Source organism: the organism of the source record quoted next, unplaced genomic scaffold (assembly GCF_019419815.1).
Source record: "Pyrus x bretschneideri cultivar Hongxiangsu unplaced genomic scaffold, Pyrus_bretschneideri_v1 Contig46, whole genome shotgun sequence".
Taxonomy (NCBI): domain Eukaryota; kingdom Viridiplantae; phylum Streptophyta; class Magnoliopsida; order Rosales; family Rosaceae; genus Pyrus; species Pyrus x bretschneideri.
This window is the reverse complement of record NW_025999783.1, coordinates 445689-459357: the sequence shown is the minus strand read 5'-3', so window position 1 is coordinate 459357 and position 13669 is coordinate 445689. Positions and strand designations below refer to the sequence as shown.

Genomic DNA, 13669 nt, shown 5'->3' with positions numbered 1-13669 from the left:
AAAATGAGTATGCGAACACCAATTTCTTAAGTGAAAGTAACACGACTCAACTCGTCTATCCCTTTGTCGTATCTTCTATGTACATAAGGAACAAGATTCATAGTTTCCTATCATGAATTACGATGCTAAGTTTTCATTTCATACGTAGAATGCTACACTGTATTCAATGTAAAATCAACGACTCAAATTTAAAGAAACATAATATCCTCCTCATCTTTATATTAGATGCCTCATTTTAGACTTTTGTAGACTAGACATTTATGTTTTTTGAGTTTTTGATTAAGCTTTTAAAACATTTGATTAAGATTCTCATACTTGAACTATTTTAGATTAATTGAAATTAATTTACATTTAAATATCTGCTATATATTTTAAATAATTTCAACTATATTTAAATCTAAAAAATTTAAACTTTTGTAATCTAAATGTACACCCACGCCAAATGGAAACGTATCAACATTAAATGAAAACATACCAACGTCAAATGAAAAATGTACCAACCCCGAATTAAAACGTACCTAATTATAAACTATATTAAAATGAATATTCACCTTTTTGAAATGTTTAAAAATATGTTTGATTCATACACAATGCTCTAGATGATCTTGTTTTTTGTTAGATAAGTCTATGGAACAACTTTTAGTTGATCATAGATAAATCCTTATTATTGTAGATAATGCTAAATAATAACAATAAATCATATAATTTTGAATTAACAAAAAGGCTATTGTCCGTTAATTAATGACTCTTTCTATAAAAAAAATAATAATTAATTAAAGTAATTTAAACTTTTATATTGTTAATGATTCTTTCTATAAAAAAAAAAATTAATTAAAGTAATTCCTCATTATCAGGACAAAAAGTAATAAAACTTATATTTTGAAAACAAACGTACCAAAGATTCAAATGTATCAAAAATTCAAATGTACCAAGAAGCCAAATGGACCAAAAATTCAAAGGTACTATTATAATCAAACGTACCGATATACCAAACGTACCTAACAATGAATTTTGTTCCATTATATTTAATTTACTAAAATAAATATTTTAATAAAAATTAAAAAAAATCTTAAATCATCATAATAAGAGATGCATAAAAATAAGAGGAAAAAATGGAATACTAACGTGAATAGACTTCTAATGAAATAAAATTAAAGTACCAAAATTGTAGGGAAAATGTTTAATCAAATTTGCAAAAGGAATAGATGTTTAGTCTATGATATTTAAAAACAACGCGTTTATATCAAAATGTCCCTTCCGATTAATCTCGTGATACACTTACAACCACATAATATTGTAACTAAACTCTTCTTTTGAAGTAACTGTGGCCAATATTTTATCTTTATCTAGTCTTTAGTGTCTTCGAATGCATCTTCTAGGTTCCATAAGTGAGAATCATAAACGTAAAAGAGTTAATTAACTTCGACAGAAAAAAAAAAGTTAATTAACAAAAGATTCTTCGATAAATCGTATCTTAATACAGAATTACAGATAAATACGAATCATAGATACAAAAAGAATATTATTTGTTATAGAGTTTTATTACTTACCTACCAACTCAATCCATAAAATCCCAAGGCTTTTTCTCAAAAGATTAAAATTAAAAAACAAAAAAAATTCAAACTTTTTGGGTTGCCCAAAAAGTTCACAGTTCCCCTCCACCCTTTCCAAGCACTAAAAGAGAGGAAAACCGAGTCCCCACAATCATCCATCTTCTTCTTCGTCTCTATCTAGAGAGATAGAGAGAGAGAGTTAAGAGAGACTCAGCAGCTCAGCACAGATAGCACACGCAGCGAAAGAGATAGAACAGATGTGAAAAATGATGAAAGCATGCTTTGTCGGCCATTAAAGCTTCAACCCAAGAGCTCTGGTCCCTTCTCCTCTCACACCCATCATTCCATTCACGACAGTCAGTACCCCCATAAGCTCCAACTTAACTCCAGCACTTGCCTTTCCCCTTCTCTCTCTCTCTCTCTCTTCTGGAATAAAATATTCCAAGAAAGATCTTTCTTTGAATCTACTGAGTTTCTTGCTGCAAAAAGGGGCAATAAAGGTGTGGGCTTTGAGATATTTCTGCGCAAATCTTGGCCTCTAGACCGGAGATCCCCACCATTTGTCGGAAAAGGCGAACTGGGTTTGTCTCACTTTTTTCTTCTGGTTCATAATTCCCATGGTTTTCAGTTTGTTACTTGAGGAAGTTACTGCCCCCCACTGCTGCTGGACTTGCTGCTTACATTGCCACTTCTTTTTTCTATGAGCGTTCTTAGACATTGAGAGGTATGTTCTCAGCTCTAATATGGTTAATTTTGGTTAATTTACTTTTCAGTTTTGGTGCCTTTTTTTATGACTGATTTGTTAATCTTTAATCTTGTCTGGTTAATTTTGATCATTCAGTTTGAGATAGTAATTTGCTAAATTAATTTTTTTTTGTTATTGGGTTGCTTCAAATGACTCTGTTATTCCTGCCCCTTTAGCATTTAGGTGTCTACTTCACTTTTAGTCTCTTTCTGTCATGTATTTATATTGTTGAGTTATCGAAATATCGAAGTTTGTTCTTTCAAATGGATGGTTTGATTCCCTAATGACTTGGTATACTTGGATTTTGTGCTGTGAAACACTCAAACTGGTCTGTTTAAACCAGGTTCCGAATTATCAAATTCTTTTATTATTAGAAATCTGGTTGTATTTTGCTTGGTGTTGAGGATTAGTTTATGTGTATTACTTTGCATCTGATGAGCTTGGATGAGCAGGTGTTTAATTATCTGATTATGTTGTGATTGTGCTCATTTCAGTGTTACTAAAATGACGAAAGCATTTGAGGTGAGGAGGGCTTTGGAACTGCAGTTTGCGAGAATTTTACTTGCCTTAGCCCTACTTGCTTCTATTTCAGAGGGGTTGAATAATGAAGGGCTCTGCCTTTTAGAGCTGAAGAAAAGTATGCAGGATGGATTTGATTTTTTGGGAAATTGGAACTCCTCTGATCAAACACCTTGCGGATGGATGGGTGTAAATTGCTCTTCTGGTTACGATCCAGTGGTTAAGGGTCTTGATTTGAGTTCCCTGAATCTTTCGGGAGTCCTCAGTCCTAGCATTGGTGGTTTGGTCCACCTAACTTCTCTTGATCTTTCAGACAATGGTTTCGTGGGAGGTATTCCTAAGGAGATAGGAAACTGTTGGAGTTTGGAAAGAATTTATCTGAACAATAACAAGTTCACTGGCCAAATACCTTTGGAAGTGGGTAAGCTGTTAAATTTAACAGTTTTGAATCTTTGTAATAACAGAATCAGTGGTCCGATTCCAGATGAGATTGGGAACTTGTCTTCACTGGCTGAGTTCGTGGTATACACCAACAATATTACTGGTTCAATACCTCATTCCCTTGGGAATCTCAAGAATCTGGTAACGTTTAGAGCTGGGCAGAATGCTATTTCTGGTAGCCTACCGGCCGAAATAGGTGGATGTGAGAGCTTGCAATTGCTTGGTCTCGCCCAAAATTCTATAGGAGGGGAATTGCCTAAGGAGTTTGGGATGCTTCAAAGCTTGACAGATGTGGTTCTGTGGGGTAACCAGGTATCAGGATTTATACCCAAGGAGCTTGGAAATTGCTCTAGCCTTGAGACTATTGCTTTGTATCAGAACAATCTTGTGGGGCCTTTACCTCCAGAAATTGGGAACCTCAAGTCATTGAGGAAATTGTACATTTACAGGAATGGCTTGAATGGAACCATTCCAAGGGAATTTGGAAATCTTTCTTTGGCATCTGAGATTGATTTCTCGGAGAACTATTTGACAGGTGAGATCCCATCAGAGATAAGTAAGATAAAGGGTCTAACCTTACTGTACCTGTTCCAGAACCAGCTTACGGGTGTGATTCCAAATGAACTGAGTGGCTTGGGGAACCTGACTAAGCTTGACCTTTCCATTAATAATCTCAGAGGTCCTATCCCCGATGGGTTTCAATATTTGACTCAAATGTACCAGTTACAACTGTTCGACAATTCTCTAAGTGGTAGCATACCGCGGGGGCTTGGACTTCACAGCCGACTGTGGGTAGTTGATTTATCCGATAACTTACTGACAGGAAGAATACCTCCATATATTTGTCGATATTCCAATCTAATTTTGTTGAACCTGGAGTCTAATGATCTGATCGGAAATATTCCGGCTGGAGTCTTGAACTGCAAGTCCTTGGTGCAACTTCGTCTTGTTGGAAACATGCTTACTGGGAGCTTTCCTTCGCAACTATGCAGTTTGCCAAACCTTTCTGCGATTGAATTGGATCAGAACAAATTCACTGGTCCAATTCCTCCAGAGATTAGGAACTGCCAAAAGTTGCAAAGGCTTCATATTTCAGACAACTACTTTACATCTGAGTTGCCAAAGGAAATAGGATATCTGTCTCAACTGGTGACGTTCAACACATCATCCAATTTGTTCACCGGGCGGATTCCACCAGAAATCGTTAACTGCAAGATGCTTCAACGACTTGATCTCAGTCGAAATAGGTTCATGGGTGCTTTGCCAAATGAGCTGGGAACACTTCTGCAACTAGAGCTTCTCAGGCTTTCAGAAAATAATTTCACGGGAAACATACCAGCAGAATTAGGAAACCTCTCCCATTTGACTGAGTTGCAGATGGGTGCCAACTTGTTTTCTGGTGAAATACCACCAGAATTGGGTTCTATTTCAAGCTTGCAGATTGCAATGAATCTGAGCTTTAATAATTTCAGTGGGAGAATACCGCCAGCTCTTGGAAATCTTAATATGCTTGAATTCCTCTTGCTCAATAACAACCATTTAACTGGTGAAATTCCTAGCACATTTGAGGGTCTGTCAAGCTTACTAGGGTGCAACTTCTCATACAATGACCTTACTGGACCTTTACCTTCCATCCCATTGTTTCAGAACATGGAGATTAGCAGCTTCATCGGTAACAAAGGGCTCTGTGGCAGACCGCTTGGTGGTTGCAATGTTAATTCATCTCCTCAATCTGTTCCATCTCTGGCAAGTGGGGGTACTCAACGCAGTAAAATTGTTACAGTAATTGCTGCTGCTGTGGGTGGCGTTTCTCTTATTCTAATTGCTGTTATCTTATATTTCATGAGACATCCAGGCCAGAGAGTTCCTTCCTTGCAAGATAAGGATGCTCTATCTCCTGATACGGATATGTACTTACCTCCAAAGGAGGGATTTATGTTCCAAGATCTAGTTGAGGCGACAAATAACTTTCATGAAAGCTATGTTATTGGAAGGGGAGCTTGTGGAATTGTTTATAAGGCAGTAATGCGAACTGGACAGACTATTGCTGTTAAGAAATTGTCATCTAACCGAGAGAGCAATAACATTGAAAACAGTTTTCAGGCCGAGATTAAGACCTTAGGAAATATAAGGCATCGGAATATTGTGAAGCTATATGGATTCTGCTATCACCAGGGTTCCAATCTACTTCTTTATGAGTACATGGCAAAGGGTAGCTTGGGTGAATTGCTTCATGGTGACTCTTGTAGCTTGGACTGGCCAATGCGTTTTATGATTGCTTTGGGAGCTGCTGAAGGTCTTGCTTATTTACATCATGACTGCAAACCGAAGATTGTCCACCGTGATATAAAGTCCAACAATATTTTGCTAGATGAGAACTTTGAAGCCCATGTTGGTGATTTTGGTTTGGCCAAAGTGATTGATATGCCTTATTCAAAATCAATGTCAGCAGTTGCAGGGTCGTATGGATATATTGCTCCTGGTAAGCTTTCCTTTTGGTCATCTTTATTTACTTGAATAGTTATTGAATTGCCTTGTTCTCTGAGAATACTGCCGAAGAAAAAATATTCTTTACGGATGAAACAACCAATTTCTAGTATTTCTCATTTTTCTTTTAAGTGATTCTATACATGTTCTACAGTAAAAATTAAATCTTTTAACCAAAAAATGTAAAGAGGAAATCTTTTCCTCCATATTGATAAATAAAGTAACAATCACACCTTGGTTTTGAAGAGATATGTAACAAGAGGGAAAAGAAAATCAAGCATTGAATCTTAAATTCTTCACGTTTTGGAAACCACCTTCTTAACCCCTCATTTTGCCATCGGAAACCTTGAATAAGAATGTTGCTGATGTAATTAATTTTGAGAAAGATGACTGAATAATGTATATAATTTTGAGAAAGATGACTGAATAATGTATATTTTGAAAGGGAACCAACACCCGAGCACAAAATTTGTGTATTCATAAACAAATGCATATATGTTAACCTATCTAGGAAGTGCTTGCCCTGATGGCTGGCTGATTTTTTGTTTGATGTGAACGTGTTGAATTTTTGTTTGTTTACTTACCTCTTTCTCGCTCTGAAGCTGCTCAGTTCGTTCTTGCTTCTCATTTCTGTACTCAATTGTTTATTGAATGGTTGATAATGTACTCTTCTTCATGGCAGAGTACGCATACACCATGAAGGTTACAGAAAAATGCGACATCTATAGCTATGGGGTTGTTCTGTTGGAGTTGCTAACTGGAAGAACTCCTGTCCAATCACTAGATCAAGGAGGCGACTTGGTCACCTTGGTGAGACACTATGTTCAAGACCATTCATTGACATCTGGGATACTTGATAGTCGGTTAAATCTTCTAGATGGACTTCTTGTTGATCACATGCTTAATGTCTTAAAAATTGCTTTGATATGCACAAGTATGTCCCCTTTTGACCGTCCATCGATTCGAGAAGTTGTCTTGATGCTTATTGAGTCGAATGAGCAAGATGGGGACTTTTCTCCGTCTCCAACTTTCAATCTTCCTTTGAAAGATGCAACGGATCCTCCTTTGAAAGATGATAGTCGGTGAAAGCATACAACACATCCGTAGATTATAGTAACTCCGATGATTTTTTTCGGGCTCTGATTCATCCTCATATTATTTGCAACAAGAAAATGGTAATATCTTGTACATCTTCTTTTTCACTAGAAAGATGATTACTGGAATTTACTTGTTTTTGAAACTCTTATGAGGGTAAGCCGAAGTTCCAACTTCCGCAGTCTATACATTATAGTGAAAATCAGTGTACAGTTAGCAGTATGATAGTATGTGCTTCTGAATCACAATCCATTGAATAATTGTGTCATTTATGGATTCTTTTGTTTTCTACTTTCCCGGAGTTTTGATGAATAATTAAATGTGAAATAAGGATGCCATGTTAGTTTCTTGGTCTCAATCCTATGAAAAGGATTTTTTGATAACCCCCCAAAAAAAGTTTTTTTTTATTTTTTTTTTAAGTCAAAATGGTCCTGAAATTGACATAATTCTTTACTTTTTAAAATTGATAGAACTAGTCCCTAAGTTTGTTCACCATTAATTAATTTGGTTATTTCATGAAAATCTTTGTTAAATAAGGATTAAAATGACAAAAATACCCAATTTTTGTCATATCATTTTGAACCATTGTTTATTAAATTGAGGATATTTTTGTTATTTTGGTTCTTACTAAACACAGATTTTTCACAGAAGGACAAATAATTGATGGTGAACAAACTCAGGGACAACTTCTATCGATTTTAAATTTCAGGGATCAAAGTGAGGAGTTATACAAATCTCAGTGACCATTTTGGATAAAAAGCAAAAAAAAAAAAAAAAATTCCTATGAGAAGGATTTGAACAAGTTGTGGCCCTTGTGGGGATGGTTTGTGTCCTGTGATTGGGGTTATTACTATATTATTATTATTTGTAAACATGAATTTTCCTGCGATGAATGAAATAAGAACACGTGTACAAAATAATATTTTGTATTAATTTTGGGGTTGCAATCTCTTTTACAATTTGATCTTCTGATTCTATCTTCGTAAGGTGTAGATTTGTGGATGAGCTGTTGATCCAAAGGACCGTCGGGGCTTGGTCTAGGGATGAAGCGTGGTGCAAATTTGTTGATATTGTTGATCCAAATGGTCGTCGGGGCTTGATCTTAGGATGAACGGGTCTTCAAGGGCCTTTGGGGCTTGATCTTGATGAACGGATCTTCAAGGGCCTTCAGAGTTTGATCTTGATGAACAGTTGTGTGGATTTCTTCAAGGGCTGTTGGACTTGATCTTGATGAATGAGGATGAACAGATCTTCAAGGGCCTTTGGGGCTTGATCTTGATGAACAGTTGTGTGGATTTCTTCAAGGGGGCTTTGGGTTTGATCTTGATGAATGAGGATGAACGGTTCTTCAAATTCTTCAAGGATTTGACGAAGAACAAAGAGAGTTTTCTTGATCCTTCGGGATTCTTGGGAATTTGGAAGGTTGGATGCTTGAAAGCTTTAGAGTTCTATAACTTCAAGGATTTGGAGATTTCTCTTCCAATTTGGGAGTAGAGAAATGCATATGTGAATTGGTCCCCTTAAATGGATGAAATGGCCTTATATTTATAGAATTGTTTCAAGGCCTAATTTTGAATATAATATTCAGATGAAATAAATCATTTCTATCAGGTGTTGACATGTGTCTTATTTGATGACTTTTCCCATTTTTCCGATTTTTCATTGAGTCACACGCTACGTGTAAAATTTATGTGACACGTGAACGTTGAAATTTTAATGCATTGGTCAACATTTATTTCACCAAAATTTCGATGTCTACAAATGCCCCCACTTCAAGGCGCGTCGTATATATGTGCTTGTCACGTGTATAAGATGTGTTTTGAAGTCCCTTAATGTAGATGTCGATCCAAGGACCGTCGAGGCTTGATCTTGAATTGGGCTAGAAATTTCTTTGAGGGCTGTCGGGGCTTGATCTTGAATTTGGCTGGAAGATTATCTGGTTTTCTCCAATTGTTGATTTTCCACAGGCTTAATCTTGAAAAGGGTTGGAACGTTTTTTGGATTCCTCCAAAGGTTAATTTTCCACAGGCTTAATCTTGAACCGGGCTGGAGGGCTTTTTTTTTTTTTTTTGCCAGACTTCCTCCAAAGGTTTGAATTTACTTTTTTATCTGGAGCTGAATTTGATTCAAGGCTGGTGGACATTTGATCATGATTCGGACTAGTGATTCCCCCAAGGGCCGTTGAGGCTTAATCTTGAATTTAAATGGGACCACGAGTGGTTTCACATGGCAAGTGAGATTCGACTTTGTTGGGATGAATCAGCACGTGCAGTTGTTGCGTTTGTTGATTATCCACAAGCTTGATGTTTCATTGTCATTTGTCTTATCTGTTCTCCAGGCAGATGTGGCATTTTCTCTGGAAGTACATCAGTAGTTAAAGGTGAGTACTTGAGAGCGATGCTAGGTAAGCAATCAGGGAAAGGGTTCCAGGTAGTCGGTTCTTGACTAAAAGGTTGATTCTAAGTGCCGACTGATTGCTCTCCTTCTCATTGTCTTGCAAGTAAAAATAATGACAAAGAAAAGGACGGGGAGAAAACATGACATGAGATACTTTTGCTTTTGAAGAAGCAGTGGTGATTTGACGGCATTGCACGGCAAGGCTTTGCTCTTTGGTGATGGTACCAGTGAAAGGCTATTGAAGCTTCTCGAGCTCTTTGATTAAAGCACCGACAATGGCCTAGGATTTGACATAGACTCATCCGTCTAGATTATGCGGTTTTGCAGGGAAGTGAGTCGTGCTATGGTGATTTGTTCCAACTTATCTTGCCGCATTCTTCTCTGCTTGTTTCTTTTGCATAGCAGAAGTGGTGCGTAACCTTTTGCATTTTAATGGTCCTTCAGAACATCACTTCTTAGCAACTCATCCATGCATGACAGCTTTAGTGTAAAGAGCCGATATCATATCAATTTTTTTGATGTATTTGTTGAGGAAATTCGAGACCTAACAACAGTTGAAGACGGGCACTCGAGAGCAATGTTAGGTAAGCAACCAGGCAAAGGTTTTGGGTAATTAGTTCCAGACCGGAAGTTTGATTTTGGGTTCCAACTGATTGCTTTCTTTCTCCTTGTCTTGCAGGTAAGAGCAAGGGCAAAGGAAAAGATAGGGAAAAAGCATGATATGAAATACATTTGCTTTCGAACCTAATGATATGAGATAATTTTTCTTTTGAAGAAGTAGCAGATGAATCAGCATATGTATTTGTTGCGCTTGTCTCCACATGCTTTAGTGTATCATTTTCACTTGCCTCATTTTTCAAGTGCCTGTCCGGATTTGCTCATGTTGGCCACGTCTTTACGAAGGTCGTCGGTAGTGTTAACGCGCTGGAATCTGCACAGCTGCTCTGCTATGAGTCTTTGTAGTTCCTCATGGATTTGCGCCTGGTGAGGCAGTCGAGCCTCCAGCTGCCTTAGGTGTGATTTACTAGTCTATGTTGCTCTTAGGCATATCCTGCTCGTCTGTGTTGCGGTTACTGTGCATGTAGTTTATGTTATGCTGCTCGTTGTCGCTCTTAGCGGAGGTTGCCAATGGAACTTGAGTTGAACTACTCACGTCCTTTTCTCTGGGCGTCAGGTGGTTGCCTACTCCGTTGCCATGTAGGAGGATCTCTTTATGGGCCTAGCCTCATGTGGACGCTTCGCCTGGAATGTCCTGAGTGCTCATCGGAGTATGGACCCAACATCGAATGTACACTGACTCATGAACCGAGTCAGGAATGAACGCTTCTCTGCGTATTTAGGCAAGAAAAGACGTTTCCCCGAGGGCCCAAACGAGAGTGTACACTACCCGAACACACGATTCGTGGCAGGTTGAGTGGCTTTTTGCTGGGATGTCACTGGAATGAGTCACGTTCTTCCGCCCTTGTCTTGCTTTAGGACACCTTGTCTGGGGCGCACTGCATCTTGATACCCTTGAGGAGTTGGTTCACCAAGGTGGTCTGCTACGGGAGGGCGTTCGTTGAATTGGCGATTTGCTAAAGCAGGTGGTGCTTGCCATTTGGATTGGAAGAGCTTGGATTACAGGTACAAAGCTTGAGCCCAAAGTGAGCATTCTTGTAGAAAAATGGGGTGTAAGTAACCTTGAATTGATCGTGGGACCTGTGGTCAAAATCTGGACTGCTGGAGGTGACCTCGGAATGGATTGGGCCACGGGCGAGGTCGTCGGAGCAGGTCGCGCGACGCATTGGACTGGCGCCTGCTCACCTTGGGCTTGCATGGCCATAAGCCCTTTTGGCTGTTGGGCTGCCACATCATGGCCTGCTGGCTGAATGGCTTCGGCCTGGGCTCGTTGAGTTGCCTGGCTGGCAGTAGTTGCCGCATTTTGGGCTCGGGTTTGGGCTTGCTGTGGAACAAGGCCTGCTACTACAGTGGGCTAGGCCTCTTGCCCAGGGCTTGCTATGGTAGACGCCAAGTTTTGGGCCTCCTGCCTATGGGCTTGGAAGTGGACCTGGGTCTCTTGCCTAGGGTTTGGTAACCTAAGGTTTCGTAGAGTGCGGCACTGTAAAGGTGGAAATGGTGTCGTGGCCTGGTGGGTCACGATGATGGTGGTAGCGGTGTGGCTTCGCGACGGTGGGGCTCTTCCTGTTGTCACGTTGAACCTTGAGGACCTCTGACGTGGGGCTATGTCCTCGTCTCCATTTTTCGGTTGAACGTACGAGGTTCTGTTTGTTGTAGTTTTTGAGTTTCCTACCATTGTATCCTTTCTCCAGGGATTGATCAAGAAACATTTGTTGGAAAAATTATTGATATGACGTGTGAGAAATTCAATGTAACAAAAAATTTAAGAAACAAATGCGAAAGGCTTCTTTGAATGTTTTGAATCCGCTCTCAATGAAAGCACAAATTTGTCAATGCAAATTTCCGCCGTCTTCAGTCTTGACGAAAATGCACCTACAAAAGGGTTAGGTCAACGGATCTCCGATGCCTAAGTTAGTTTCTCTGAGAGAGTAAAGTGTTTAGTGTTTTTTTAAGGTTGCAAAAACTCTCAAAATTTGGTAGAATATGGGGTATTTATAGGGTTAGGGCCGGCCATATAGTGTTTAATGGAGAGACATTATCTAAATATATCCAAGATGTTAAATAGGAAATAATATTTTGATATAATGGTGTAATTATCCCTAATTGATTTAAATTGGGATTACTTACTTGATTGGAGTCAATCTTCAATAAGGAATGTATTAAAGATAGGATTTGGGTAATTAATCCTTATCCTTAATTCTTTGTCAAGGGCAGGTGAGCTATGGGCAGTCGTATTCAGCTGCTGAGACCTCCAGGGGTGTAAGCTGTGCGTGGGAGCATCTGAGAAGCCTGCCCATTTATTGAGGACAATCTTATCTTTCTTAAATAAAAGTTCACGTGTCGCCTCTAGAATATTTGGGATTATTTTAGGCTCCACACCAGCCTCTTTAACTAACCAAAAATACCTCTCTGTTCCATAGCAGCTTATGTGTTTTTTCATCGAACCCCCATAGAGAACGTCAGAGTGTTGCTGCTGTGAATCCCATACAAAGTCGCAGGAGCAGCGAATGCTCTTCCAATGCCGATTCCGAAATCCCAATTGTACTCTCGATCCTTCCAAATGGTATGCACGCCAAGATAGCCATCTTTGGACAGACAATGTATGATCAATGGCTTATCGCTGTCGGTGAAGCCATTGATGACGTGAATCTCGTAATGGCGATTAGTAACTTTTTCTGCTAGAGTAGGGGATGATGTAGCAGCAAGTGTACTTATTGTCAAGATTGCCAGAACAAAGGTGACAAAAGAGAGACTGGTGTAGGACATGGTGTTAATTATGAGGCTTACCGCCATAAGTTTATTATCTTCTATATGTGAAAGGAAGGCTTAGAGAAACTTAAATGCGGAGTTTGTTCGCATCCAGTGGAACTATTGTTTTGGCCATTTCGGCATTGAGTCCAGATCTTGTTAAATGCATTATTCCTGGATTTTATGTAAATGACATTTTCCATTTCCTTGGAATGAAAGTTGAAGTTATGGAGATTGGCTGCCAGACTCGATATTCCTCAATTAAATTGGGAAGGGGTGAGGGAAGGCTGTGGTTTCACAAGGGCTGGAAAGAATTCGCCAAGTTGTTCTCCCTCAACCGCGGATAATTCTCAACCTTCATCTCTCAAGGCGGATATTCGCATTTCTGTTTTGTACGGGAACTTTTGTTATGTCAGTATTACTGTGCTGATATGCATTTAGAACCTCTGTGATTGTTTTACCTTTTGGAATTTATCATCAAGTTGGATCGTCGGAATTAAACGGGAAGTGGCGGAAGCATATCTGTTGCATAGAGAACAAGTCCGTCAGGATTTGAAGGCTAGAGCCTTTTGTAGAGCTAAAATGTTCACATCTGACGAGCGGTTTCTCGTGTGATCAGCTTGGTAAACTTTTTTCGACAACCCTAGTTCACGTAACAAGTAATCAATGATCTACATTGGATTTGTTTATATAAGTTCTTTTCTTGTGTTTGCAGAAAATACGTGAATCCTCTGCCAAGAAACACATCTGCCTAGGAGGCTCTTGTCTGCTTGAATTTTTCTTCCTCCCGTCCCGCGCCTTCACGGGCTCGGTTTCTCCTTTGCATTACTCATTGATGGATCCAATCCGCTATCGGAGTTTTCCCGGCTCCACTCATTCTTAGGTAACAAGTAACTCTTAACCCTTTTTGAAGTAAAATTAATCCTCATAAAATTTGTTCAATACAGTCAGATAAATTATCACGGGTTTTAGGCATCGTCGAATAGCACAGTGAACGAAAAGTCTTCCTTGTTCTAACTCTTAATCTTAGGTAATGAAGAAGAGAATGATAATAAGGGGGGCAAAA

The 13669-nt window shown here is 39.0% G+C and overlaps 1 protein-coding gene across 2 annotated transcripts; it reads left to right on the top strand.

Annotated features, from left to right (window-relative positions):
• Window positions 1-1786: 1786 nt before the first annotated feature.
• Window positions 1787-8469, top strand: LOC103952227 (probable leucine-rich repeat receptor-like protein kinase At2g33170). 2 transcript variants are annotated; one of them, XR_007252099.1, is made up of 4 exons: window positions 1787-2277; window positions 2793-5740; window positions 6428-6920; window positions 7834-8469. XR_007252099.1 is itself a non-coding variant. In XM_009363782.3 (3 exons), exons 2-3 carry the CDS (start codon window positions 2803-2805, stop codon window positions 6829-6831), a joined length of 3342 nt encoding a protein of 1113 aa, XP_009362057.2. In that variant the 5' UTR covers window positions 1787-2277; window positions 2793-2802; the 3' UTR covers window positions 6832-7131. The 2 variants fall into 2 exon arrangements, 1 of the variants encoding a protein (XP_009362057.2); XM_009363782.3 differs by lacking the exon at window positions 7834-8469 and having other exon boundaries at window positions 6428-7131.
• The last annotated feature ends 5200 nt before the right edge of the window (window positions 8470-13669 follow it).

Coding starts and splice junctions, on each gene's coding strand:
- LOC103952227 (XM_009363782.3), top strand. CDS start 2,803: ATGACGAAAGCATTTGAGGTGAGGAGGGCTTTGGAACTGCAGTTTGCG. Junction 5,741..6,427: donor GTATGGATATATTGCTCCTG/GTAAGCTTTCCT, acceptor TCTTCATGGCAG/AGTACGCATACACCATGAAG.